This window comes from Lithobates pipiens, unplaced genomic scaffold (genome assembly GCF_037356315.1).
Source record: "Lithobates pipiens isolate NorthernLeopardFrog02 unplaced genomic scaffold, aLitPip1_a1.2 Scaffold_16, whole genome shotgun sequence".
Lineage (NCBI taxonomy): Eukaryota > Metazoa > Chordata > Amphibia > Anura > Ranidae > Lithobates > Lithobates pipiens.
In genome coordinates, this window is record NW_027507748.1 from 320,771,162 (window position 1) to 320,797,100 (window position 25,939).

Here is a 25,939-nt window from a genome sequence, read left to right on the forward strand (position 1 = left end):
AAGTACATAGTTGTCAACATTTCAAAAATATTTTCAGGGACGCTTTTTTTACAAGTGCTATATTTAGGGTATCTGACATCCCCTATGTTCCTCCATACATCACAATAGTAATTACAAAATTAAATAAGTACTAATAATGGTGCAGAACAAATATGAGGACTGTGAGATTTCCTTTAGTTGAACTAACAAAAGTGCCCATTCTAGAGCTGTTAACATTGGGGATATTCAGTATAATTTTAAAGAACAGTTTTTGTGGGTAAGAGGCATAGGGGAGGAGTATGGATGGTATAAAAGTGGGAAGTATGTGCAGGTGAGGGAGAGGGATGTGGAGGGTCTAACAGTAGGCACTATGCACATGAGGAGTGCAGAGGGTATGGCAGAAGGCACTATGTACAGGAGAGGAGTGTGAAGGGTATGACAGTGGGCAGTATGCACAGCAGAGGAGTAAAGAGGGTATGACATTGGGCACCATGTAAAAGAGAAGAGTGTGGAGGGTATGACAGTGAGCAATATGTACAGGAGTGCAGAGGGTATGACAGCGGGCACTTCCAGCTTGTATTTAAACTGGCTGCTCTGTAAGTAGCTTCTGACAGGCTGTGCAAGCAGCCCTGTATCTCCGGAACCATAGACGATAGCAGCCCCATATTTTAACCAGTGCTGGAGTTGGTCTTTGGCTACATACCCCCCAAATGTGGGGTCTCTGTAACTCCTGATCACCGAGCTACAAAGTTGATCTTTTTTTATTTTTTTATTTTTTTGGGGCAAATGGGTCTATCTTGAGAAAGGGGCCTGGAGCTGCAGCTCCAATAGCCCCTATGTTAATCTGGCTCTGTGGATGACTACCCTTTTATTTGATTGGGTTGACGTGTTTCCTGTCCCAGTGGGAGGAGCCCTATAGCTCAGAGGCTGTCCTGGAAGACGATATGAGAAAACTGTTTTTCAAAGTAATCAGTTTCAGGGAGGTTAAACTAATGGGTTTAAAAGGTTTCCTGGTCAGGGCTTGTAGAGCAACCGATAAGTCCCACTTTGGACAGCTTCTGATCACTACTGGACTAAGTGAGGGCTTTAAAGAATCTGATCACTAGGGTTTCCGATGAGATTGATTTTTCCAAAAATATCCCCAGTGCGGCAACCTGAACTTTGAGGGTACTGACGGCTAGGCCCTTGTCCGCTCCTTCTTGCAGGAACTCCAGGATAGAAGAAACTGCTTTTAAGGATCTGCCAGATGCTGTGCACCAGGAGTTGAAAACTTTCCAGACTTTGGAATAAACTGATTTGATAACACTCTGCTAGATAGGAGGGAAGCTACCAACCTATCAGAAAATCCTTTTCTCCTCAAATGCTGCTCCTCAGAAGCCAAGCTGTGAGTTTTAGCTTTGCTATGTCCTGGTGAAGCAGGGGACCTTGTATCAGCAGGTCTTGTTTCAATGGAAGGTGTCAATACGGTTGCATGTGTAGAAAGAATGAAAACCAAGCCCTCTTGGGCCGGAAGGGAGTGATGAGGATTACTGTCATATCCTATTTCCGGGTTTTTGTTATGACCGGAGAGATAAGCTGAAAAAGGGGGGAAAGCCTAGCAGAGGTGAAATTTCCAACTGTGCGCCACAGCATCAACCCCCAGGGATGACTAGTTTCTGTTCAGGGAGACGAAGTGAGACACCTGTGTATTTTCCTGAGTCGCAAAGAGATCCACTCTTGGCCTTCCCCATTTCTTCCCGATCATATGGAAGATATCTAGGTTCAATCGCCACTCCGCTTCGTATACCTGGTTTCTGCTGAGGAAGTCCGCTACCCTGTTTAGAGTAGCCTTTAGGTGTACCGCAGGCAAGGATAGAGTATGGAGCTCTGCCCATCTTAGAATGCTTCCTGCTAGGCACCGAAGAGCTCTGCTTCTGGTGCCCCCCCTGACTATGTAGGCCACCGCCATGGCGTTGTCTGACAGGATCTGTATATGCAGTCCCTGAACTTCTGAACGGCAAACGTCAGTAAGGTCATTGCATTTAGCTCCCCCAATTTGAGGACCTTACTGCTTCTCTTGTGAACCACAGGCCCTGAGCCCCCCGACCACTCACGTGAGCCCCCCAACCCCAGGAGCTTGCATCCATTGTTAATCTTACTTGGATTGGGAAGGATTATAACAGACCTGCTGAATACCTTGTCTGGTTCTTCAACCACCAAAGACTCCTTTTGACCATTGTGGGGACCTTCACTTAACGAGTCCAGTGAATCTTGCTGGTGATCCCAGGTTTTTAACAAAAAACCTTGCAGAGGTCTGAAGTGGAGCCTTGCCCACTGAATTGCTGGTATGGAAGAGGTCAGGGTTCCCAATGCTTACATGATCTTCCTGATGGGCAGGAGCTGACTGGATTGTAACAACGACACCACATCCGGATACAGAAACCCAAGAATAAACACCTCCTGCGAGGAAAACAAATTAGATTTTTGGAGGTTTAAGATTCATCCTATGGATTCTAGGTGAGCACAAGCTCTGACCAAGTTCTTAAGCACTTCTCAGGTTTGAGCAAAAAACAGCAAGCCGTCCAGATAAGGAATCGCTGAGATTCCTTCTAGACCTAAAGGTGGCAACGCTTCGGGAATTACTTTCATGAACACTCTTGGGGATGACAGGCCAAATGGGAGTGCTCACAACTACAGGTGTACCAACTTCTTCCAATGCCAACCTCAGATATTTCTGGGTTCTGGCGGTAATGGGTATGTGGAGGTAGGCAACATGTAAATCTATTGATGCCATGTAGCACCCTTGGTTCAGGAGGTTTTTTTTACTGAGAAAATGGAATCCATCCGAAATCTTCTGTGCTCTACCTATCTCTTTAGCATCTTGAGATTTAGGATGAGACTGAACTTTCCTGAGGGTTTCTGAACAAGAAATACGTGTGAGTAGAAACCCTGTCGCCAAGAATCTTTTTGGAGGTTCTTCCGTGAATTCGATCACGTATCCCTGGGAGAGCATGTTTAGAATAAACTGGTTTGATGTAATGCCTCTCCACTGTGGAAGAAACTCCTGGAGTCTTCCCCCGATCGGGGAGAGGGAGTCACTGCGGCTTTCTGGAAGTCGCAGGAGGATTGAAGACCACCCCACTCCTACCTTTGACCGGAAACGATTTATTGTTTCAGCCGTTCGGTCAAGAATGGATTCTAGTTCAGGAACAAACAGCAAATCTCCTGCGAAGCGAATGCTACATCCCCGGGCCAGGTTTTTAGCCATAAGGCCCTCCTAGCTGAGTTTGTTAACACTGCGGACCTGGCCAACAGGGGTGTAGATTCTGCCGAGGCATCTGCAATATACGATAGTGCTGCAGATAAAGTTGTAAAGCAGTCCAAAATCTTCTGTTTTGGGGAATCCGCAGTAACATGGGCCTTCATCTGGTTAATTCAGTGTTCTAAATTCCTAGCAACGCATGTTGTTGCCATTTCTGGCTTCAGATTGTTCATCACTGATTGCCAGGGCTCTTTTAAGAAGCAGGTCCATTCTCTTATCCACGGGCTCCTTTAGTGTGCCCATATATCTTCAAAGGTGAGGTCAGTTTATTTTGAGACCTGTGAGAAAGGGGAATCCAGCTTTGGAACCTTGTGCCAGATAGAGTCAGGATTTTCCTCAAACGGCAATCTTCTCTTGTGAGCCAGAGAAAAAAAAAATAGGATTTTTAAAACAGCTTACCTGTAAAATCCTTTTCTTTGATGTACACTGGGGACACAGCGCCATAGTAATAACTATGTGGGTTATATCGGACCATCTGGTGCTGGACACTGGCACGCCCCTTAAGGCGTGAACTTCCCCCATATAACCCCTCCCATTACTGGGAGTCCTCAGTTTTGTAGCCAAGCAATCAAAGTGTATAAGAAGAAGAAGGGAGGGACCTCTGTGTCCCCTGATGTACATCAAAAAAAATTTTTTTTACAGGTAAGCCGTTTTAAAAATCCTATTTTCTTTTCTTACATCAGGGGACACAGCGCCATAGTAATAACTATGTGGGATGTCCCATAGCAATGGCAACTGAAGAGGGGGGGGGGGGGGGAGACAGAATCAAGGAAACAGGAGGCCAGAGGACTCATACTGCAGCCTGCAGTATATGCTATGCCCAAAGGCAATCTCCTCATGACCTTTAATATCAATTTAAAAATCGGATAAACGTCTGAACCAAAGACCAATGTTGCGGTCTTACAGGTCTGAGCCATAGAGGCCTGATGATGCATCACCCAAAAGGCACTAATCGCCCTGGATGAGTGTACTCTGAATATGAGAAGGAAGAATTTTCTTCAAGCTGAAGCTTGATAGATCACTTGACAAACCCATGTGGAAAATAGTGGATCTTGAGGCTGCCTGTCCATATCTTGGACCCTCTGGCAGTACAAACAAAACCTGTGTTTTGTGAACCTGAGCGGTCGCCCTTAAATAGATTCTGATCGGTCTTACTACATCAAGAGACTGTAGTGCTTTCTCTTCCCCAGATTAAGGCTTCTGGGGAGAAAGAAGGAAGAATAATATCTTGGTTTAAATTAAAACCTGTTACCACTTTTGGTAAGAGTTCAGGATGAGGACATCAAATCACCTCGTCCCTATACATGATGAAATATGGCTCTTACAAGACAGAGCCGTTAATTCCAATATTCTTCTAGCAGAAGAGATGGCAAGCAAAAGATCATCTTTGTCAAAGAACCAAGAGAATTTCTCGTAAGGTTCAAACGGCTGATTTAACAAAGACGACAAGACCAATCTTAAATCCTAAAGATTTAGAGGTGCCTTGATAAGGGGAATAAACAGTGTTACCCCCTGAATAAGCTAGACAACTAGAGTGGAAAGTAGGCCGTAGGAAAAGACAGACATCGGCCTGGATCTGGCTCTTGATAAAAGTCAAGGCCAACTTAATTTCAGATCCCATATGCAGGAATCCTGCCTATTGACATACCTCCTGGGGTGCCAACCCCTGGATCCATACCAAGAAACCTATGCCTTCCAGATTCTATAGTAAGTGATTCTGTAAGCCGGCTTCCTGGCATTAGTCAAAGTAGACACTACTGAAGGAGATCACCTACAATCTTTTATAGAGTGAGATTCAACAGTCATACCTGTTAAACTCCTTGTCCGTAAAGTAGGATGAAATACCGGAACCTGTGCAAGAAGGTCTGGCTATAATGGCTGAGTCCAAAGGACTTCAACTGCCCTCCTTATGATCTCGATAAATTCATATCTTCTGGGACCCGCTGGGGCCACCAGAATCACTGCCTTCTGTTCCTGCTTAATCCCGTGGAGAAGGCGTGGAAGTAGCAGAGCTGGAGGAAATGCATAGATCAGTGAGAACTGATCCTCTGGGAAGACTAATGCGTCTGTTCCGCCTGCTAGCGGACCCCTTGTTTGACAAAGTTGTCGACCTTACTAATGATTGTGGATGCGAATAGGTCCATGTCCGGAGTAACCCATCTGACACATTGCTAGGAACATGTCGGGGTGAAGAGATCATTCTAGAGATCATTCCGGAAATAATTGTTGACGTCTCAATTCGTACGCCTAAAATATTAAAATTGCCTATAGGCAAGGAGTGTTGTGTTCTGCCAAAGCTAGAACATTATTCACCTCTTTTTTTTTTTTATTTCTTTTTTTTTTTTTTATGTAAGCCACCACCGTGGCTCTGCCAGACTGAACCCTGTCAGGACAGCCCTGTAATCTGACTGCCAAGATTCTATGGCCAGATGTACTGCACGAAACTTCCAACAAAGTTTATAGGCAAGGTCCTCTAACCTGGACCATCTACCCTGGACAGATTCTTCCAGGGCTGCTCCCCCTGCCTAGAAGGCTGGCATCTGTTAACATCTTGCAGGATAAAGATTTTCCCTCCTGCTGGATAACAACCACCAATTTAGGTTCTGACCTATGTCGGGAGCCAAGCGTATTGGAAACAAACAAGGCCTGAATCCTCTTTATTCCAGACCAACAGGATGATGTCTTGAAGCAGTCTTTGAATAAAACTGCGCATAAGGAACGGCCTTGAAGGAGGCCACCATTTCCCCTAAAAATCTCTTGCAGCCAAAATTAAGGAATTTTTCCTTCCTGATAAGTTGAATTAGTCCTACAATGGAACCGATTCACGTCTGGGGTAAGAATACCTTCTTCTGTATGGTATCTATAACCAGCCCCCAAGTAACCTCCTTGATGGTTTTAAGGAGAATCTTCCTAGCTGAAATCTCTAGGTTGGATTCTCAGCCTATCTACAGCTGAGATCAGACTCTGGTTTTAGACTTGAGACTGAACGATCTATTCAAAGTAGATCTTCTAATAGGCTAGGACCGCTATGCCTTGAGCCTTCAACCTGGCTAAAGGAGGTGCCAGAATCCTCCAGAACACTCGTAGTGCTGTGGCTAAGCCGAATGGCAGTGCCGCGATTGATAAAAATAATTATATATTTTATTTTATATATATATATATATATATATATATATATATATATATATATATATATATATATATATATATTTTAGGGCTGCGGAAATTAACGATTAATTGTTCGATTAATCGTTCATTTCTTTGACCGATCAAAGTAATTTTGATCGAGGACGATCCGCGGAGTGGGCTCCGCGGTCTCGCCCATAGGAAAGGCCGCGGCTTCGGCCTAGCTCTGGAGCCGCGGCCATCTTGATCCACCCGACAGCGGCTTAGTAGCGGTGACGTCATCATCGCCCGCCTGCTTGTGCCATCTACTCGGAGGACGGATGGGTCTGCCTGCTGTCTATTCCGGACAGAGCAGACAATGTTGAATAATAAGGTATGGGGGAGATGTGGACAGTACAGTATGGGAGGAGATGTGGACATTACAGTATGGGGGGAGATGTGGATATTACAGTTAAAGTTAAACTAACTTTCTACGTTTTTCTTAAAGTTTAATAGTGCCGATTCAGATCTCCGAGATCTATAATGGGTCTTACCTCTCGGCTTGGTTTTGGGACCTTAAAAGGTTTGAGCCAAAAAACCCTGTTCCACTAAGGGAATCTCTGATATCACTGACTGGGATAACAGCTGATCCAGAGACCAGAAAGAGACACTTCTCTTCTTTCTCCTTTTTCTTTTTTCTCTGGAACCTTAGGAGCATTCTTTGCATAAGACTGCCTCATCAGCAGCCCCAAGGACCCCACAGGCAGCACCCAAACAGGACCCGAACCCCGGACCCTCGCATTGAAAGCCGGCTGGGCCATCCGGGCTCCTGAAACTCTAGATGTAACCTAGAGAAGAAAATCTCAGAAATCACTCTGCTCTTAACATTGTTCCTGCCAGACTTTGAGAATCGCAGGACCTTTCCCCTCACTCAAACAAGTGGGGTGCTCCTTCATGAGAAAGCCTCAGCATTCTGCTTCATAGGCTTTCTGCCTCCAAGATGCTGGTGCTGCCCCTGGGAACTTTCTCCTGTACCTGACGATTGAGACCGTCGAGACTGCCTAAAAGGCAGATACCCCAGGCATAGGTGAGGCTGCATGATTAAGGGACACAGACTGGCTAAGGGTTTTCACCTGGTGCTTCGGGTGACCAATATCTCAGCCAAGGACCTCTGCAAAAATGCACTAGTCCAAGTATAAGCCACAGGGCTTAAATGATCGAGTCCTTCATAGCATCTGTGAGACACAGTGCGTCAAATACACCAGCCCCCTGCCGGGTCTGCTGATCAGGCAGAACTTTGGCTCGACTCAAAATGTGTTCCACCACAATAGTGGAGCAGACGTTAAGGGGTTAATGGACTGAGCTACTCCAATTGCTTCCAGAACTGACATCTTGTCTTTAAAAGGAAAATCCAACCTTAACCTGCTGGATCCTTTAACATCAGTGCATTATCCACTGGACATGTGAGACTCTGCTCACTGAGGTGATTGCAGCATTAATAGCTGGAACCCCCCTTCATTTCATAAAAATTTTCCCATTCAGAATACATAGCTATGCATTTTTAGTGCATTTTTTTGAATCTTGCAGATTTGCACTACAGAACCTGTTCCATAGGACACCATGTTGAATGGACTCCCAGGTGGGGGAGGTTCAAATGAACCCTATTAGAGGTAGATACCTCAAGCCTGTGGCAGGCAACAAACGGGTTAAGTAAGGGAGTAGACTAACACCTGACTTGTGTGGCTACTCCGTCCCTGTTAGGATCCTCTGAAGAGGAAAATAAGTATCTTCCAATATTTGGGAAGATCTACCTGATCTCCAGCCTCCTGCATCTCACCAAAAGGGCCCAGAGGACTAGATGGGAATCTGCTATGTTTAGTCCTACTATGGAGAGACATTATAGCAATAATCTTTTAAATGGTAGAAGAAAAACCTGTTCGTATGAAATAGAGGGACAGAAGTGTTCTACCCTTGACGGTTTCATCTGACTGGCCGTATTATTCTTTTTTACCTCTCAGGGGAGGAGGACTTTTTGGAAGGGTTTTTAGTTTGTTGTATACCTTTAACCCCTTAGAACCCTTAGAGGAGAAATTGGTCCCTTTGTCACTCATAGCTTACAGTACAAAGCAGAGGCAGTACCAGAAAAAGAATGTTACACTTGCTAGGCTATAGTACAGTACAATAACTGCTATCAATCCTAGCTATACAATACAATGTTGTCAATCAAAAGGGAGATGCCTGTGTCACCAAACCTGACCAGCAACCACTCTGCTCTGTCCCTCCACCGCCAGACTTCAGCTTTTCCTGTATGGCTTAAAATACTTCCTCTACATGTGTCCGGTGTCTGACGCCGTTTAGCTGCGCCCCCCACACGAAAACCACCCCCCCCTTCCAACTAGGGAAAAAAACTGCCACTCTGGGGGCCCAGGAAGTGATCAGACCCCCCTTCATACCTAAGGGCCTGAGCTTGCTTGAACGGAGAGGAGAGTGAAAGCTTCTGCTGTTTCCAGCATCAGAATGGTGAGTGCTCAATACAGCCGCCAGTGGTGACACATAAGACATGACATGACAACATAAATACATGGAAGGAGAGATTCCTTGCAGAAAATCTCCCCTACCTTTCCGCCGTAGGGCTTTATCAGAGATAAAAAGCCCAGTCTTTGCCCTTCACGGTAGGCTCCGAGACCTTGAAAGGAAACCTTCAGGAACAGGGGTACACTAAGGTAATCCCGCAATCCTGGACCTGTGAGAAGACCCTGCCAGTAAACTTTTATTGGCCTTACTACCAAAAAATACTGGACCCCAGGGCACAGCTTAAAAGCAATCGCAAGCAAACCTCATGTCTTCGGATGACAAGGCCTGGGTACCATTCATTTAGTCCATTACGGTGACATCAGAACGGATCTGGCCAGGATGGCTGGCTCTCAAAGGATTACTGCCCATGGAGCTCAGTACACACATCCTTACACATGCCCAACACCTTAGACACTGGCAAAAAAACGGAGGACTCCCAGTAATAGGAGGGGTTATATGGGGGAAGTTCACGCCTTAAGGGGCGTACCACCTGATGGTCCGATATAACCCACATAGTTATTACTATGGCACTGTGTCCCCTGATTTAAGAAAAGAAAGGCTTCTTCTTTCTAGTTTTTATCATGTCTGATTATTGGATGGACTGGAAAAGTACGGCCTTTTGAGTCTCCCAAACCTGTGTACATGCGGTCATGCTGGGCAAGCACCTTCTTTTCCTTCTCTATCCCCAAGGTAGCATGGATTACTTTCAGGAGTCCTACAACCTCTTCTAGTGACATCTTGTACTTAGCGGTGGCATCTGCTTCATTTTCCTCCTGCTCTGAATCTGTTCCATCTGCAGCGAGGGAATTAGGTTCTTGGGAAGTGTCCTGGGAGATTGGACCCCCTGCCAGTATTAGGGAGCCCCCTTGGGATTCTGAAGATGGCTGTGGAGCCCTGGATTCCCCTGAGGGACCTAGTTCTTCTCTTAGGTTTAACCTAAGAGCTTGAAAGGTGTCGCAGAGCTCATCCTTAATGGTTGTAACCAGATTGCCACAAATGGTTGGAGACTCCTCCCAGACTAAACATGAGATGCAATCTGCACAAAGCAATTTAGTCCAAGCTTTCGCTTAATTTTTCTTTGCAGACAGGGCACCTTCTCTTGACTGGTTGAACAGAGCTTTTAGACAAACAGAAGAAAAAACAAAAAGGACCACACTAAAAAAGCTGCTGCACAGCACAAGTAAAAACACCCAGGTGCACTAGGAAAGAAAAACTTCTTACTTCCCTGTGCCCAAGCAAGCCACCAACTTTTGTGGAGTCCCCTACTGCTAGTCAGAAGTGCTAACCCACTAGCCACTGCACTATACATTCCCAGTAAGAGCTCTCACTGGAGAAGGGGGGTGGGGGGTAGGGCGAAAAAAAAGCCCACGGCAGAAAACGGCCCAGAGTAACAAGAGGACATAGTCCCTTTCCTTGGCCTTGCTGGTGCCTTGGCTTGACCCTTATCCGCTGCATTGTCCTCCATAGCAGAGTGTACTATGGTCATGTGGTGAAAGAAAGCTGGTTCAAGAATTTAAAAAGCTGCCGCGCTGACCTGGATGTTTTAAGAAGGCACCAGGTGACCCTACCCTCTCCCCCTGTGCTTGCGGACGGAAATGACTCTGCGTGACCAACCCTGAAGTGCTGCCTCTTCCTGTACACTGCACAGGACATGGCCGAGGACCCTCCTTGCCCACCAGAACAATGGCGGCTGCTCAGCCTTGCACCGCCGCCATTCCACAATGCTGTAAGAAAAGGGAAGCACTCCCAGGAAGTACAGGCTCTCCCCAAGCATGGAAGGGTGAAAGCCCACGGGACCATCCAGTAAAAAGGCAAGTGGGAGGATCACTTTCCTAGCAAAACAACTGACAGGTGAGAACCTTTCAGTTTTAACACAAAAAAACAGATGGATTTGATTATTGAGGTATTTCCTGTGGGAGGAGGAGCGCTGTCCTGAAAGTCGTTTTGGAAAAACCTGGTTTCCCTCCCTGGCTTGTATGTCCTTAAAGGGGTTGTAAACCCTTGTGTTTTTTCACCTTAATGCATCCATGCAAACTGCCTCTTCTGCAGCCCGAGTATGAAAACCTGTGTGCTTTCACACTGGGTTGGTGCGCTTGCAGGACGGAAAAAAAATAAAAAAGTCTTGCAAGCAGCCTCTTTGAGGCGGTGTGGGATCGCTGTATTTAGTGCTGTTAAACCGCCCCTGCCATTGAAATCAATGGTCAGTGCTTTGCAGGCACTTTTAACCCTTTTTCAGCCAGTAGCTGGGGCTAAAAGCGGGCCGCTAACAACCAAAAAGCACAGCTAAAGCTACGGTAAAGTGCCGCTGAAATTTGTGGCGCTTTACCGCCAGATGCCCTCACCGCCCCAGTGTGAAAGTGCCCTAAAGGTGTTATTCTCGGCCACATTTTTGTTTGATCAAATAAAACTCCAGTTTTTAATCACTCAAGTTGGTCAAATAAGATTATTTTGCCAAACGGACCAGATCACAGAGAAAACAGCCATTAAACTCCAATACAGCTCAATAACTGGATCTATATGTATGCCATTATATAGGTACCCATCTGGAGTAATGAATCTATTGGCTGCACTTTTGTTTCATATACCCACTACTATACCTTGGCATCAAAACTGAATCTTGAAACTGGTATATTCTCAGGGCCCCCATGTACATCAAAGTGCTTGCAGCCTGCATTTGCTTTTATATAACGAGGATGGTCTCCTTGCAGTCCTTTTACAAAAGCGGCAGCTAGAACTCCACTAAGATAGGGATCTTCTCCATAGGTTTCCTAGAGATGAATGGTATAAAAATGATCATCTGGTCAATCAGCAAGTGAAGAGTAGAGATAGAACATTTTAAATGACATTCACTGTATGTATTTCATCTGTGTAATGAGCTGTTTGTCTGGACTTCATATTTAACATAACACTTAAAGTGGTTGTAAACCCTTACAAACCACTTTGACCTACAGGTAAGCCTAGATTAAGGCTTACCTGTAGGTCCAAGCAATATCTCCTAAACCTATATGGTTTAGCAGATATTTGCCCGAAAACGGACACCGCTGTCTACGGCGCATGCGTCGTAGACAGCGGAGCGCAGGCGCACTGAGCGCGGCATTCTCAGCGACGGAGCTGCCGCGCGTGTCAGCTCCCGTGCGCATGCGCGGGAGTGACGTCATCGCGGCTTCGCCGAATGACAGCGGCGGAGCTGCGAGACCCCACCAACAAGATGGATGCGGCGGACTACAGGGGACAGCGGCGACTTGGCTGGCTCCTGTGTCAGGTAAGTGACACATAATGGGCTACTATGCGATGCATAGTAGTTCATTATGCTTTGCCTTTGCAGGGAATGAAAGAGGAAGTAAACTCATCAGGGTTTACTTCCTCTTTAAAATAAACCTGTGTTTTGTACTTACAGGGCAAAGCAACAGATTCACTTTAATAATTCCCCTCCCCAAGTGCACATGCACACCATTCCTTCATTTCCCATCCACTCTGTTCATATGACAAAGAAAAAGTTGGTAATTACACAGAACTGTCTGCCCTCAGCCATGTGACAACTAGAAGAGCTGTCACATGGATTTAGTAATTCTTCCATACCTGGAAGCAGTGCCGTCTTTAATATTGATTGGACCCTGGGCAAAACTTTTCTTGGGCAAAACACAGGGTCTGCAGTTGAGTCATCTATACAAAACAATAGGGCAGAGCTGGGCAGCATTAGTAGCAGCACTTCACACTGAGATATCAGGACACAGCAAGAGACCAGGAAATTTAAACTGGGATAGTTGGCAAGTATGAGGCAGCTGCTTTGGGCCCCACAACAATCACAGGGCCCAGGGCAGCTGCCCCTTTTGCCCTGCCTTAAAAACAGTCCGGACTCTAGAAACTGTTAATCTTCTTTGTTTTTTATGCCCTGAGATCTCTAAGACTTTGTTCACAGTGAAATTTTTGTCTGTGCTAAAAACGCTATTCCAATACAATAAAAGTGCAGGAAATGTATTCCCCTTTAAATCCTATGTAACTGTTCACATCACGGAGCTGCAGATGTGCTGCATTTTGAAAAATGCTGCATGTTTGTGCAGTTTTTCAAAAGCGCACCTTCCATTGTAAGTCATTAGGAACGCATCAAAAGTGCACCAAAAATGTACTGCGTCTGACTTTTTTGGGTCCCATGTCTGAGAGCCAGGAAACCAGAAAGCACAAGAGTTAAAAACGTGATATGCATTTTTGTATAAGGCATCCCACATTTTTAAGTCACCAGTGTGAAAGAGTCCTAAGGTTAGTAGTGAATGGTGAGAAAAAAAATAAACATTAAGGGCGGGCCCATTCACACTGGTGCATGTCTTACAAATTTCAAAAATTGCACATTGTGCTTTTAATGCATTTTTGGTGCACTTTCTGATTTCCAGCATGCACCTATGCAAACATGGACAGGTGACTAGAAAAATGCAACAAAAATGCAGACGTGCTTTTAATGCGTTCCCTTTGACTTGCAATGGAGGGCACATGTTTGGTGCGCTTTTGAAACTTGCGCCAAAGATGCAGCATGCAGGACTTTTCAAAATGCAGCGCAGCCACAGAGCAGTGATGAGTTCAATCACATAGGTTTTAAAGAAGGAGTTTTCATGCGCTTTCGTTGTGCTGGAAAAGTGCGTTTTAGCGTGGCAAAAGCACACCAGTGTGAATGGGGCCTAAGCAGCAGTTCTGTGAAAAATCACCTTGTTAACCACTTGCTGACCGCCCTAAAGAACTTTTACTACTACAGGGCAGCAGCTGTGCTTAGGATCACGTATATATATGCAATCCTGCACTTCCGCCTGCAGGGGGCGCTTGCGCAGCCGGTGGGCTGTTTCTGCTGTGATAATTCATAGCAGAAGCCAATCTGCGGGACCCAGGGATTCAATGTCCTCTGGCACTCCTCGATCGTTCGTAAAACACAGAGAACTGAGATATGTCTATGTAAACAAGGCATATCTCCGTTCTGACAGGGGAGGGGGGGAAGGGACCGATCTTGTGTCTCTGTAAAGCAGGAAGTAGAATCCATCTCTTCCTCTAGTGAAAAAACACTGGCTAGGCACACAGCTAACCCTTTGATTGCCCTAGATGTTTAACCTGTTCCCAGTACAGTGACAGTGCATATTTTTAGCACTGATCACTGTATTAGTGTCACTGGTTCCTAAAAGTGTCAGTTAGCGTCCGTTTGTCTCCTGCAATATCGCTGGCCCGCTATAAGTTGCAGATTGCCATCATTGCTAGTATAAAAAAATACAAACTTACACATACAATATAAATATATATATATATATATATATATATATATATATATATATATATATATATATATATATATATACACACACACATACATACACATACACATACACACACACAGTGCCTTGCGAAAGTATTTGGCCCCCTTGAACTTTTCAACCTTTTGCCACATTTCAGGCTTCAAACAAAGATATAAAATTTTAATTTTTTGTGAAGAATCACCAACAAGTGGGACACAATTGTGAAGTGGAACGAAATCTATTTGGATATTTTAAACTTTTTTAGCAAATAAACTGAAAAGTGGCGTGTGCAAAATTATTCGGCCCCTTTACTTTTAGTGCAGCAAACTCACTCCAGAAGTTCAGCGAGGATCTCTGAATGATCCAATGTTGTCCTAAATGACTAATGGTGATAAATAGAATCCACCTGTGTGTAATCAAGTCTCTGTATAAATGCACCTGCTCTGTGATAGTCTCAGGGTACTGTTGAAAGCGCAGAGAGCAGGGGCGGACTGACAACTCATGGGGCCCCCAGGCAATCAGAGATTATGGGGCCACACAGTATACACACACACACAGTATATAATCGCACAGTATACACATATATGTACACACAGTATACACAGACATGTTTCTATTGGCTGAGAAGGTACTGGAGAGGTGGGGCAGCTATAATTTCGGGATTTTTAGACCAAAAGGATGTCGGTAAGGGACATTTCAGAGACAAATGTAAAAAAAACACAGATTTTTACATACTGTCCTTGGTTTTACTGAGGCTGGCAACCCTGATGGGGCCCCCTAGTGGCCTGGGGCCCTCGGGCAGTGCCCGAGTGGCCAAATGGTCAGTCCGCCCCTGGCAGAGAGCATCATGAAGACCAAGGAACACACCAGGCAGGTCCGTAATACTGTTGTGGAGAAGTTTAAAGCCGGATTTGGATACAAAAAGATTTCCCAAGCTTTAAACATCCCAAGGAGCACTGTGCAAGCAATCATTTTGAAATGGAAGGAGTATCAGACCACTGCAACTCTACCAAGACCTGGCTGTCCCTCTAAACTTTCAGCTCAGCCAAGGAGAAGACTGATCAGAGATGCAGCCAAGAGGCCCATGATCACTCTGGATGAACTGCATAGAACTACAGCTGAGGTGGGAGAGTCTGTCCATAGGACAACAATCAGGCGTACACTGCACAAATCTGGCCTTTATGGAAGAGTGGAAAGAAGAAAGCCATTTCTCAAAGATATCCATAAAAAGTCTCGTCTAAAGTTTGCCACAAGCCACCTGGGAGACACACCAAACATGTGGAAGAAGGTGCTCTGGTCAGATGAAACCAAAATCAAACTTTTTGCCCACAATGCAAAACGATATGTTTGGCGTAAAAGCAACACAGCTCATCACCCTCAACACACCATCCCCACTGTCAAACATGGTGGTGGCAGCATCATGGTTTGGGCCTGCTTTTCTTCAGCAGGGACAGGGAAGATGGTTAAAATTGAGGGGAAGATGGATGCAGCCAAATACAGGACCATTCTGGATGAAAACCTGTTGGAGTCTGCAAAAGACCTGAAACTGGGACAGAGATTTATCTTCCAACAAGACAATGATCCCAAACATACAGCAAAATCTACAAAGGAATGGTTCACAAATAAACGTATCCAGGTGTTAGAATGGCCAAGTCAAAGTCCAGACCTGAATCCAATCGAGAATCTGTGGAAAGAGCTGAAAACTGCTGTTCACAAACGCTCTCCATCCAACCTCACTGAGCTCGAGCTGTTTTGCAAGGAAGAATGGGCAAGAATTTCAGTCTCTCGACGTGCAAAACTGATAGAGACATACCCCAAGCGACTTGCAGCTGTAATCACAGCAAAAGGTGGTTCTACAAAGTATTAACACAAGGGGGCCAAATAATTTTGCACACCCCACTTTTCATTTCTTTATTAGTTAAAAAAGTTTCAAAAATCCAATAGATTTCGTTCCACTTCACAATTGTGTCCCACTTGTTGGTGATTCTTCACAAAAAATAAAAATGTTATATCTTTAAAGCCTGAAATGTGGCAAAAGGTTGAAAAGTTCAAGGGGGGCGAATACTTTCGCAAGGCAATGTGTGTATATATATATATATACACATATATATATATATATATACATATACACACACCATCGTTTTTAGATGCTATGGGATATATCTATCTATCATAAAATTTATATATATATATATATATATATATATATATATATATATATATATATATATATATATATATATATATATATATATATATATATATATATATATATATATATATATATAATGTGTATATATATTTTGTGTGTGTGTGTAACATAACATTCATATATTTTTTCCCACAAAGAGCTTTTTTTGGTGGTATTTCATCACCAACATATATAATTTTTTTTTTTTTTTTTTTTTTACTTTCTGCTATAAAACACATCCAATAAATGTAAAAAATATAATTTCTTCAAAATGTAGGCCAATATGTATTCTGCTACATATTTCTGGTAAAAAAAAATCCCAACAACACTTAATTTTTTACATTTATTGGATGTGTTTTATAGCAGAAAGTAAAAAAAAAATATTTTTTAATAATTATATATATATATATATATATATATATATATATATATATATATATATATATATATATATATATATATATATATATATATATATAATAAAAATTTTGGTGATGAAATGCCACCAAAAAAAAGCTCTATTTGTGGGAAAAAAATATACGAATGTTATTTGGGTACAGTGTCGCACGATCACACAATTGTCAGTTAAAGTAACAGTGCTGTATCGCAGAAAAAAATGGCCCAGTCATGGCGGGGGGGGGGGGGGGGGGTAAACCTTCCAGAAGTCAAATGGTTAATGAGAGAGGTCAGAAAAGAATGGCCAAACTTGTTCAAGCTGATAAGGAGTCCACTGCTACTAAAATAGACACCGTTTATAGCCTTGGGGTCCACGACTTCTCTGAACTTACATTATTTCAAGGCTATAGGCTAAACTGAGTTAGGATCACAACAATTGGATGACTGGGAAAACATTGCCTGCTCTGAAAATATTACATAATGAGTCATGAAGATATTCATTTCAGATATTATATATTTATTATAGATTATATATGTAAGCAGAATCCATTGACCCATCTTTTGTTTCACCAGTACATGGAGGTGGTGGTGAAACGTAAGGAATATATTTTTTACAATACATCAAGCTACTAGCTGAGAACGTTCACAGTTTATTCTGCTGAAAGAAATACAAGGTGTAACTAACTTACTTGGTTTCTTCCCCAAAGGGGATGCCGCATGATATTTATCACAGGGCTGAAGCAGCTGAGTCCAGTGTGGTCATCATAGTTTCCAATGGACATAAAATAATTATGTTTGGCTCTTACTTCAGTAGCGGTTGCATTTGCTACTCTCCCTATGAGCTCTGAGCTGCAAATAAATAAAAAAAAAACAGATAATTCTTCTAAGCATAGCTGAATGTTAGTGGCAGTGAGGAAAGAGCAATGTGTGAAGAATTCTAACTTCTGTGCATCAACGCTATGTGTTAGAGCTGCACGATTAAATGTAAAAAAATAAATAATCTCGATTCAATCCCCTTCACAATCTAAATCCGGCATTTCCACGAATCATGTAATAAGTGCAGAGCAGGTCTCTGCTCACAGGAAAGAAAGAAAGAAAGAAAGAAAGAAAGAAAGAAAGAAAGAAAGAAAGAAAGAAAGAAAGAAAGAAAGAAAGAAAGAAAGAAAGAAAGAAAGAAAGAAAGAAAGAAAGAAAGAAAGAAAGAAAGAAAGAAAGAAAGAAAGAAAGAAAGAAAGAAAGAAAGAAAGAAAGAAAGAAAGAAAGAAAGAAAGAAAGAAAGAAAGAAAGAAAGAAAGAAAGAAAGAAAGAAAGAAAGAAAGAAAGAAAGAAAGAAAGAAAGAAAGAAAGAAAGAAAGAAAGAAAGAAAGAAAGAAAGAAAGAAAGAAAGAAAAAAAGAAAAAAGAAAAAAGAAAGAAAGAAAGAAAGAAAGAAAGAAAGAAAGAAAGAAAAAAAGAAAGAAAGAAAGAAAGAAAGAAAGAAAGAAAGAAAAAAAGAAAGAAAGAAAGAAAGAAAGAAAGAAAGAAAGAAAAAAAGAAAGAAAGAAAGAAAGAAGCAGCTGGCAAAGTTTATTACAACATTGAGGCTTAGAGATAAACATTGTATCATTTGGTTCTTTTAGAGATCAAAAGGGATGAACTTAGGTCTACAAATGAAGTCAGTTTAACTACTTAAAGACTAAGCCTTTTTCTGTCTGACACTTCATGGTTAGTAAGGTTGAATAAAGACACCAGTCCATCCAGTTCAACCTGAGTGTCTACAATTGTCCCTATCCCTGGACATTACACACTCACATTGGTCCATACCCTCAAGGAGCCCACAATCCAAGGTCCCCATTCATATACTAGGGCCAATTTTGGACAGAAGCCAATTAACCTACCTGCATGTCTTTGGATTGTGGGAGGAAACCGGAGTACCCGGAGGAAACCCATGCAGGCACAGGGAGAACATGCAAACTCCAGGCAGGTAGTGTCCTGGTTGGGATTTGAACCAGCGACCCTTCTTACTGCTAGGTGAGTGCGCTGACCACTACACCACTGTGCCGGCCACTTGTTGCTTACAAAGTTAAAAAATCTGATTTTTTTGCTAGAAAATTACTTAGAACCCCCAAACATACACTAATATATATATATATATATATATATATATATATATATATATATATATATATATATATATATATATATATATATATATATATATATATATATATATATATATATTATACACATACATACACCACATGCTATGTCCGCTGTCTACTAGCACGGGGGCGTGTACTACAGCCGGCCAGCCGCATTTTTCTATTTTAATTTTAAAATTTGTGTCACTGTTTTATACGCTTTTTAGCAATTTATTTAATAAATACTCTACGGGTTTTACCTATGGGCGTCCCACTTTTTCTTCTTTTTGAGAAAAATTTGTACCATCTAACCTGTATACATCACATTTGCTGCCAGTGGAGGAACGCATTGATGCAATCCAGACCAGGGGGCCATTCCAGTGAAAGGAGGACGAGACCCTTCGGAAAAACCCTCTGAGGAAAAGGCCCTGGCTGGGCAAAAGCTACAAAGCGATAAAGTACTGTAAGTCGGTAAGAGCACACTTCACTCGGTGGTGGGATATATTCAGCAAAGTCACTGCAATCGTGCTACTTCAAGTTGCCATTCAACTATTCACGGTTTTGGACAACGTTTGAATTATTACTTTTTATTAAAGGGTTATTACCTTTTTTTTTTTCCCACAGGATTTCTTTTCACAGGATTATTCCTTTGTTATAGACACTTGTTTAATCACATTTGATGACGTTTGAGGACATTTGATTGGTTGATTTAAAAGATGAGATTTATTTAATTCATCAGATATTTTATTGGATATTATTTGGTTACATTTATAGCGCAACCTTTTTTTGACTTTATTATGTTTTGTGTGCATCTCACGTGGTGTTGCTGCTAATAGGTTTTAGTTTAATATATTGTCCTGCGCAGTTTTTTCTTGCTATAACAGTGTGTGACAACCTAGTGAAGACTTAGAGGTCAAACGTTTTTTGTATCATTGCCAACAAAGGATATATAACAAAGTATTGAGATGAACTTTTGATATTGACAAAAACGAGAGTTAGACTTACCGGTAACTCTGTTTCTAGGAGTCGTCCAGGACAGCACTAGAGAGATAGGCTCCACCTCCAGAGGCAGGAAACACAAACCAGATCTTTAAAGGGCGGTCTCCGTCCCTTCCCCTTCAGTCTTGTAAATGAGAACTTCCCCGGAAACGGCTTCTGTAACAACAAAAACACTTGTCCAGCATTATAACAGCATATAGGGAGGGAATCCATGCTGTCCTGGACGACTCCTAGAAACAGAGTTACCGGTAAGTCTAACTCTCGTTTTCTCTAGTCGTCTGTCCAGGACAGCACTAGAGAGGATCAACGAGAACTTACCAGATTAGGGGGGGACTACCGCTTGAAGGACCTTTCTCCCAAACGCCTGGTCTTGCGCTGAGATAAGGTCCAATCTGTAATGCTTCATAAACGTCGAGTAGCTTGACCAAGTTGCTGCTCGACAAATTTGTTCTGGTGTTGCTCCAGCTCGCTCTGCCCATGAGGTCGATAACGCCCGTGTGGAGTGAGCCATGGGGGAAAAAGGACATTCCATTTTCATTCCTTTGTAGGCTTCTACAATAGCTTGTTTGATCCACCTTGCAATTGTATTTTTTGAAGCTTGTGACCCCAATTTTTTACCCGCATGTAAAACAAATAATGCATCTGATTTTCTAATGTTTTTTGACATCTCCAGATATTGTAAGACACAGGCTCTCACATCCAGTTGGCTGAACTCTACCTCCTTAGGATTAGTGGGAGACCCACAGAACGAAGGCAAAACCATTTCCTGTGTTCTGTGGAATTTTGTCACTACTTTGGGTAAAAACCCAGGGTCCGTGCGCAACACCAGCCTATCCTCAAAAACTTGTAAAAACGGCTCTTTCACCGAAAGTGCCTGAAGCTCGCTAATGCGTCTGGCTGTGGAAATAGCCACTAGGAACATCGTTTTAAGCGTGATCCATCTCAAGGAAGGTTCTTCTTCCAGAGACTTTTTTACCCAACCCTGTAACACAATTGACAGGTCCCATTTGGGTAAAATTTTGAAAGGAACAGGTTTAATCCTGGTTAACCCCTTAAAAAACCTGCTATCTATCGCCAGAGGTTGATCCAAAAAAACAGACAGGGCCGCAATTTGTACCTTTAAGGTACTAATGGCCAGTCCCTTATCCATACCGTCTTGTAAAAATTCCAAGACTGTCGGGATACTTATAGACACCTTTTTAGTGTCCAACCATGAACAAAAAACTTTCCAGTACTTAACATAAATTGCTTGGGTTACCTTCTTCCTACTAGAAAGAAGTGTTTTAATTACCCTATCCGAGAGTCCCTTAGACTTCAAGAGACTCTCTTCAGACGCCAGGCCGATAATTTTAGGGTCTGTAGTTCTGGTAACAGAACTGGACCCTGGGACAACAGATCCTCTCTCTCGGGCAGTATGAGGGGAGGTTCGTCTGTCAGGCCCAGCAGCACCGAGAACCATGGTCTCTTCGGCCAATACGGAACCACTAGAATCAATGTGGTCCGTTCCTGCAAAAATTTCCTCAGGACTAGAGGAATTAGCTTGAATGGGGGGAAGGCGTAGCAAATGTGAAATGCCCAGCTTTGTGCCAAAGCGTCTATCCCTTTTGCCCCTGCCTCCCTCTCTAGGGAGAAGTATACTGGGACCTGGGTGTTCGCTTTCCTGGCGAACAAGTCCACTTCCGGAAGACCCCATTTGCGCACTAACATCTGGAAAATCTCCCTGTTTAGTGACCATTCTGATTCGTACACCCGGTGTCGACTCAGAAAGTCCGCCAGGTGGTTGTCCACCCCTTTTAGATGGACCGCTGAAACCGATTTTAGGTTTTCTTCTGCCCAATGCATGATCGTACTTGTTAGCTTGATCAAGGACGGGCATCTTGTTCCTCCCTGCTTGTTTAGGTAGGAAACCGCCACTATACTGTCCGAGAGAACCTGTACATGGTGGTCCTTCAGATCCCTGGCGAATACCCTTAAGGCTTCCCAGACTGCCTGCAACTCCCTCCAATTGGCTGACCTCTGGGACTGTGTCTTCCCCCAGCATCCTCGGGCTACCTTCGACCCCAAGTGGGCCCCCCAGCCCCAAGCACTGGCATCCGTGGTGATGCGAACAGACACTGGAGGAGACCACCAAAGACCCCGTACTAGGTTCTCTTCTCTCTTCCACCACCAAAGAGACCTTTTTGTCTTTGAGGATAGATGGATAGTCCCGTCCCAGCTGCTCAGAATATTGGCCTGGAGACACCTGAAATGAGCTCTTGCCCAAGGAACTGCAGGGATTGTTGCCACCAATAGGCCCAATCCTGCCATAGCTGACCTGATGGAAATTGTCTGATTGGACTGCAAGAAGGTTACCATCTCTTTCACCTTTATCACTTTTTCCCCTGTGAGGAAGACTTTCTGTGATACTGAATCTACCAGAAAACCTAGATACTGTAAGGCCTGTGTTGGTATCAGGTGCGACTTCTCTTGGTTTATCAACCACCCCAGCCTTTTTAGGCAAGAGATAGCTACCCTCAGATCTCCCTGCAGTTGGAGCTTTGAGGGGGCAAAGAATAAAAGGTCGTCCAAGTACGGTATAACAGCGATCCCTTTCAGTCTTAGGGGAGCCAATGCTTCTGCCAGGACCTTGGTGAAAATCCTGGGAGAAGACAGACCGAATGGCAGAGCCCTGAATTGGAGGTATCGAATCTGACTTCCCCAAAGAATCGCTATCCTCAAATACTTTTGAGAGTCTTCTCGAATCGGGATGTGAAGATACGCGTCCCTTAGATCGAGAGAGGCCATGAAACAATTTGGAGGGAGTACTGATCTCACTGTAAAAATTGTTTCCATCCGGAATTTCTTGTAAGTTACCCACTTGTTCAGTAACTTCAAATTCAAGATCAACCGGAATTTGCATGACGGTTTCCTTACTACAAACACGTGTGAATAGAAACCGCGATTTATTTCCTGTGGTGGAACTGGCACTAGAACCCTCTGATCTATTAAATCGCCAATTTGCGACAGCAAAGCTGACGCTTTCTGGGGGTCTTTGGGAGGTTTGGTCAGACACATCCTTGCAGGTGGGACGTGTCTGAACTGTATTTTGTAACCCTCCCCGATGATCCTCAGGATAAAAGGATTTTGGGTAGCGTATTCCCACTGTGGGAGGAACTGCCCCAGTCTCCCCCCCACAGGAACCACGTCACTGGGATTTAGTGTTTTTTTTTTTTAGAAGAGGAAAAGAGATTGCTTTTCTGTTTTCCTCCCATCCACTGTTTCTTAGGGGTTGACTCCTTAGAGGTCTGTCCTTGTGACTGTCCCTGCCTTTGAGGACGAAAAAAGCGTTTACCTGTAGTCTTCTTAGATTTGACAGGAAAAGCCTTCTTCTTGTCCGCAGTACGGTCCAGGACTTTCTCAAGGTCCTGTCCGAACAGAAGGTCTCCCTCAAAGGGGATGCCACATAACCTCACTTTTGAGGCCGAGTCTCCCGACCAAGACTTCAGCCAAAGCTTTAGAACACCCATGTCCTCAAAGGCGAGATCTGTTGACTTTGCACACTGGGAAAAAGCTGCATCTACCTTGGGCACTTTATTCCAAACACAAGAGGGGTCCTCGCTGAAGGGGAATCTCCGCTTCATGCTTTTAGGGAAAAATAACTTTTTCTCTGGCTCCTCCCACTCTTTTTTAATTGAGTCTATCAGTGTGCTATGAACCGGAAAGACCCTAACTGAATCAGTTTTTAGGGTCTGATACATCCGGTCATGCAAGGACAGGGAGACTGGCTCCTCTCTGATTTCGAGCGTCTCATAAATTACCCCCAGTAAGGCATCAACCTCCTCGAGTGAGAGCCTGTATCTGGGAGAGCTTGACCCTTGAACAGGAACATCTCTGGATGATGCCGCCTCACTTAGGCCATCCAGAGAATCAAGTTCCTCCTCCTCCTATTCATCACCTTCTACTTGGGTGGAAGCAGAGGGAACTGCGGCTGGTTTTGGGGTTTCAAGGTTCGCTAACATTGCTTTGATGGACTCCATTTCTTTCTGTACTCCAGAAATCAAATCCTTACAAGCTCCCGTAGCTTCCTTATAGACCAATTTGTCTATGCATGGTTTACAAAGGGGCTTGGACCATCCTTCTTTTAATTTACTCATACATGAAGGACATCTCTTCTTCCCCCCTGACCTCTCTGGTTCTTTGGGCAGAGCCTAAGGCAAGAGAAGGAGAGAAGAAGGAAGGGAAAAAACAAACAGACAAGCCAACGTCAGCGAAACCTTTAGCAAAATAGGACGCCTTCACCAAACACCTATGTGCACCCCACCAACCGCTAACAGGATTCGCAAGACTCTTTAGTCCGGATCCTGTTTGAGAGAGGGAGGGAGGAAATATACACCTGGACAATTTCAAAATGCCTATGCATTGATTAGTCCATTACTCCCCCCCCCCCCTCTCTCCCAGCCCTGTAGGTACAAGACACCTCTGTGTTTGCCTACCTGAGCTGGTTCGGCTCCACTGCCACTCTCCACTGCATCCATTTTGATCGGAACACGCCTGGAGGCTTCCCTTCGTAATGGCGATAAAGCGATGCAGCACGAACGCTTGAAGCACACGCCTAACCGCCTGGATGCAGCGCGAACGCCTCGTGGCTGCGGCTTTTTAAAATAGCCGCCAAGGTCCCGAACGTCCACGCTCGCCGCGCGACCCGGAACCGGTAGTGGATTGCCGGAAGTCCTCTATCCTCCTCCTGGGAACTCGAAGCCTGTGCCCGCCCCCCACCTGACTTCGCGACCAATTTTGAACCTATTGTCAGGTGGGGAAACGAACGCCCTCCCCGGGCTTCAGAAGGAGAACGCCGGTTCGAAGCTGCAGTCAACCCGACCGGAGGACTTCAAAACGTCCGTTTACCAACAGGTAATCCGAACTCCTTCCCCGTCTCTTATGGGCTATCCCACCGTCAGGGGAAGGAGAGCTCCTGATCCAGCCTCCTCCTCCGGTGGAGGAAACACAAAAGACTGAAGGGGAAGGGACGGAGACCGCCCTTTAAAGATCTGGTTTGTGTTTCCTGCCTCTGGAGGTGGAGCCCATCTCTCTAGTGCTGTCCTGGACAGACGACTAGAGAAATAGTTATTTTCCACCATAATTTGCAAATAAATAATTTCAGAAATCAGACAATGTGATTGTCTGGATTTGTTTCCACATTTTGTCTCTCATAGTTGGGGTATACCTATGATGACAATTACAGGCCTCTCTCATTTTAGCACTGATCACTGTATTAGTGTCACTGGTTCCTAAAAGTGTCAGTTAGCGTCCGTTTGTCTCCTGCAATATCGCTGGCCCGCTATAAGTTGCAGATTGCCATCATTACTAGTATAAAAAAAAATACAAACTTACACATACAATATATATATATATATATATATATATATATATATATATATATATACATACATACATATATACAGTGGTGTGAAAAAGTGTTTGCCCCCTTCCTCATTTCCTGTTCCTTTGCATGTTTGTCACACTTAAGTGTTTCGGAACATCAAACCAATTTAAACAATAGTCAAGGACAACACAAGTAAACACAAAATGCAATTTGTAAATGAAGGTGTTTATTATTAAAGGTGAAAAAAAATCCAAACCATCATGGCCCTGTGTGAAAAAGTGATTGCCCCCTAAACCTAATAACTGGTTGGGCCACCCTTAGCAGCAACAACTGCAACCAAGCGCTTGCGATAACGTGCAATGAGGCTTTTACAGCGTCCTGGAGGAATTTTGGCCCACTCATCTTTGCAGAATTGTCCTAATTCAGTTACATTAGAGGGTTTTCGAGCATGAACGGCCTTTTTAAGGTCATACCACAACATCTCAATAGGATTCAGGTCAGGACTTTGGCTAGGCCACTCCAAAGTCTTCATTTTGTTTTTCTTCAGCCATTCGGTGGTGGACTTGCTGGTGTGTTTAGGATCATTGTCCTGCTGCAGAACCCAAGTTCGTTTCAGCTTGAGTACACGAACAGATGGTCGGAC

The 25,939-nt window shown here is 43.8% G+C and overlaps 1 protein-coding gene across 2 annotated transcripts in view; it reads right to left on the minus strand.

Annotated features, from left to right (window-relative positions):
• The window catches only part of LOC143982734 (uncharacterized), a 111,872-nt gene that overhangs the window by 42,737 nt on the left and 43,196 nt on the right, over positions 1-25,939 (minus strand). For both annotated transcript variants that reach the window (XM_077481705.1, XM_077481707.1), the window contains exons 4-5: positions 17,506-17,665; positions 11,557-11,727 (exon numbers count right to left, since the gene is read on the minus strand). In XM_077481705.1, the coding sequence (XP_077337831.1) occupies positions 11,557-11,727; positions 17,506-17,665 (331 nt within the window). The remainder of the gene's footprint in view (positions 1-11,556; positions 11,728-17,505; positions 17,666-25,939) is intronic.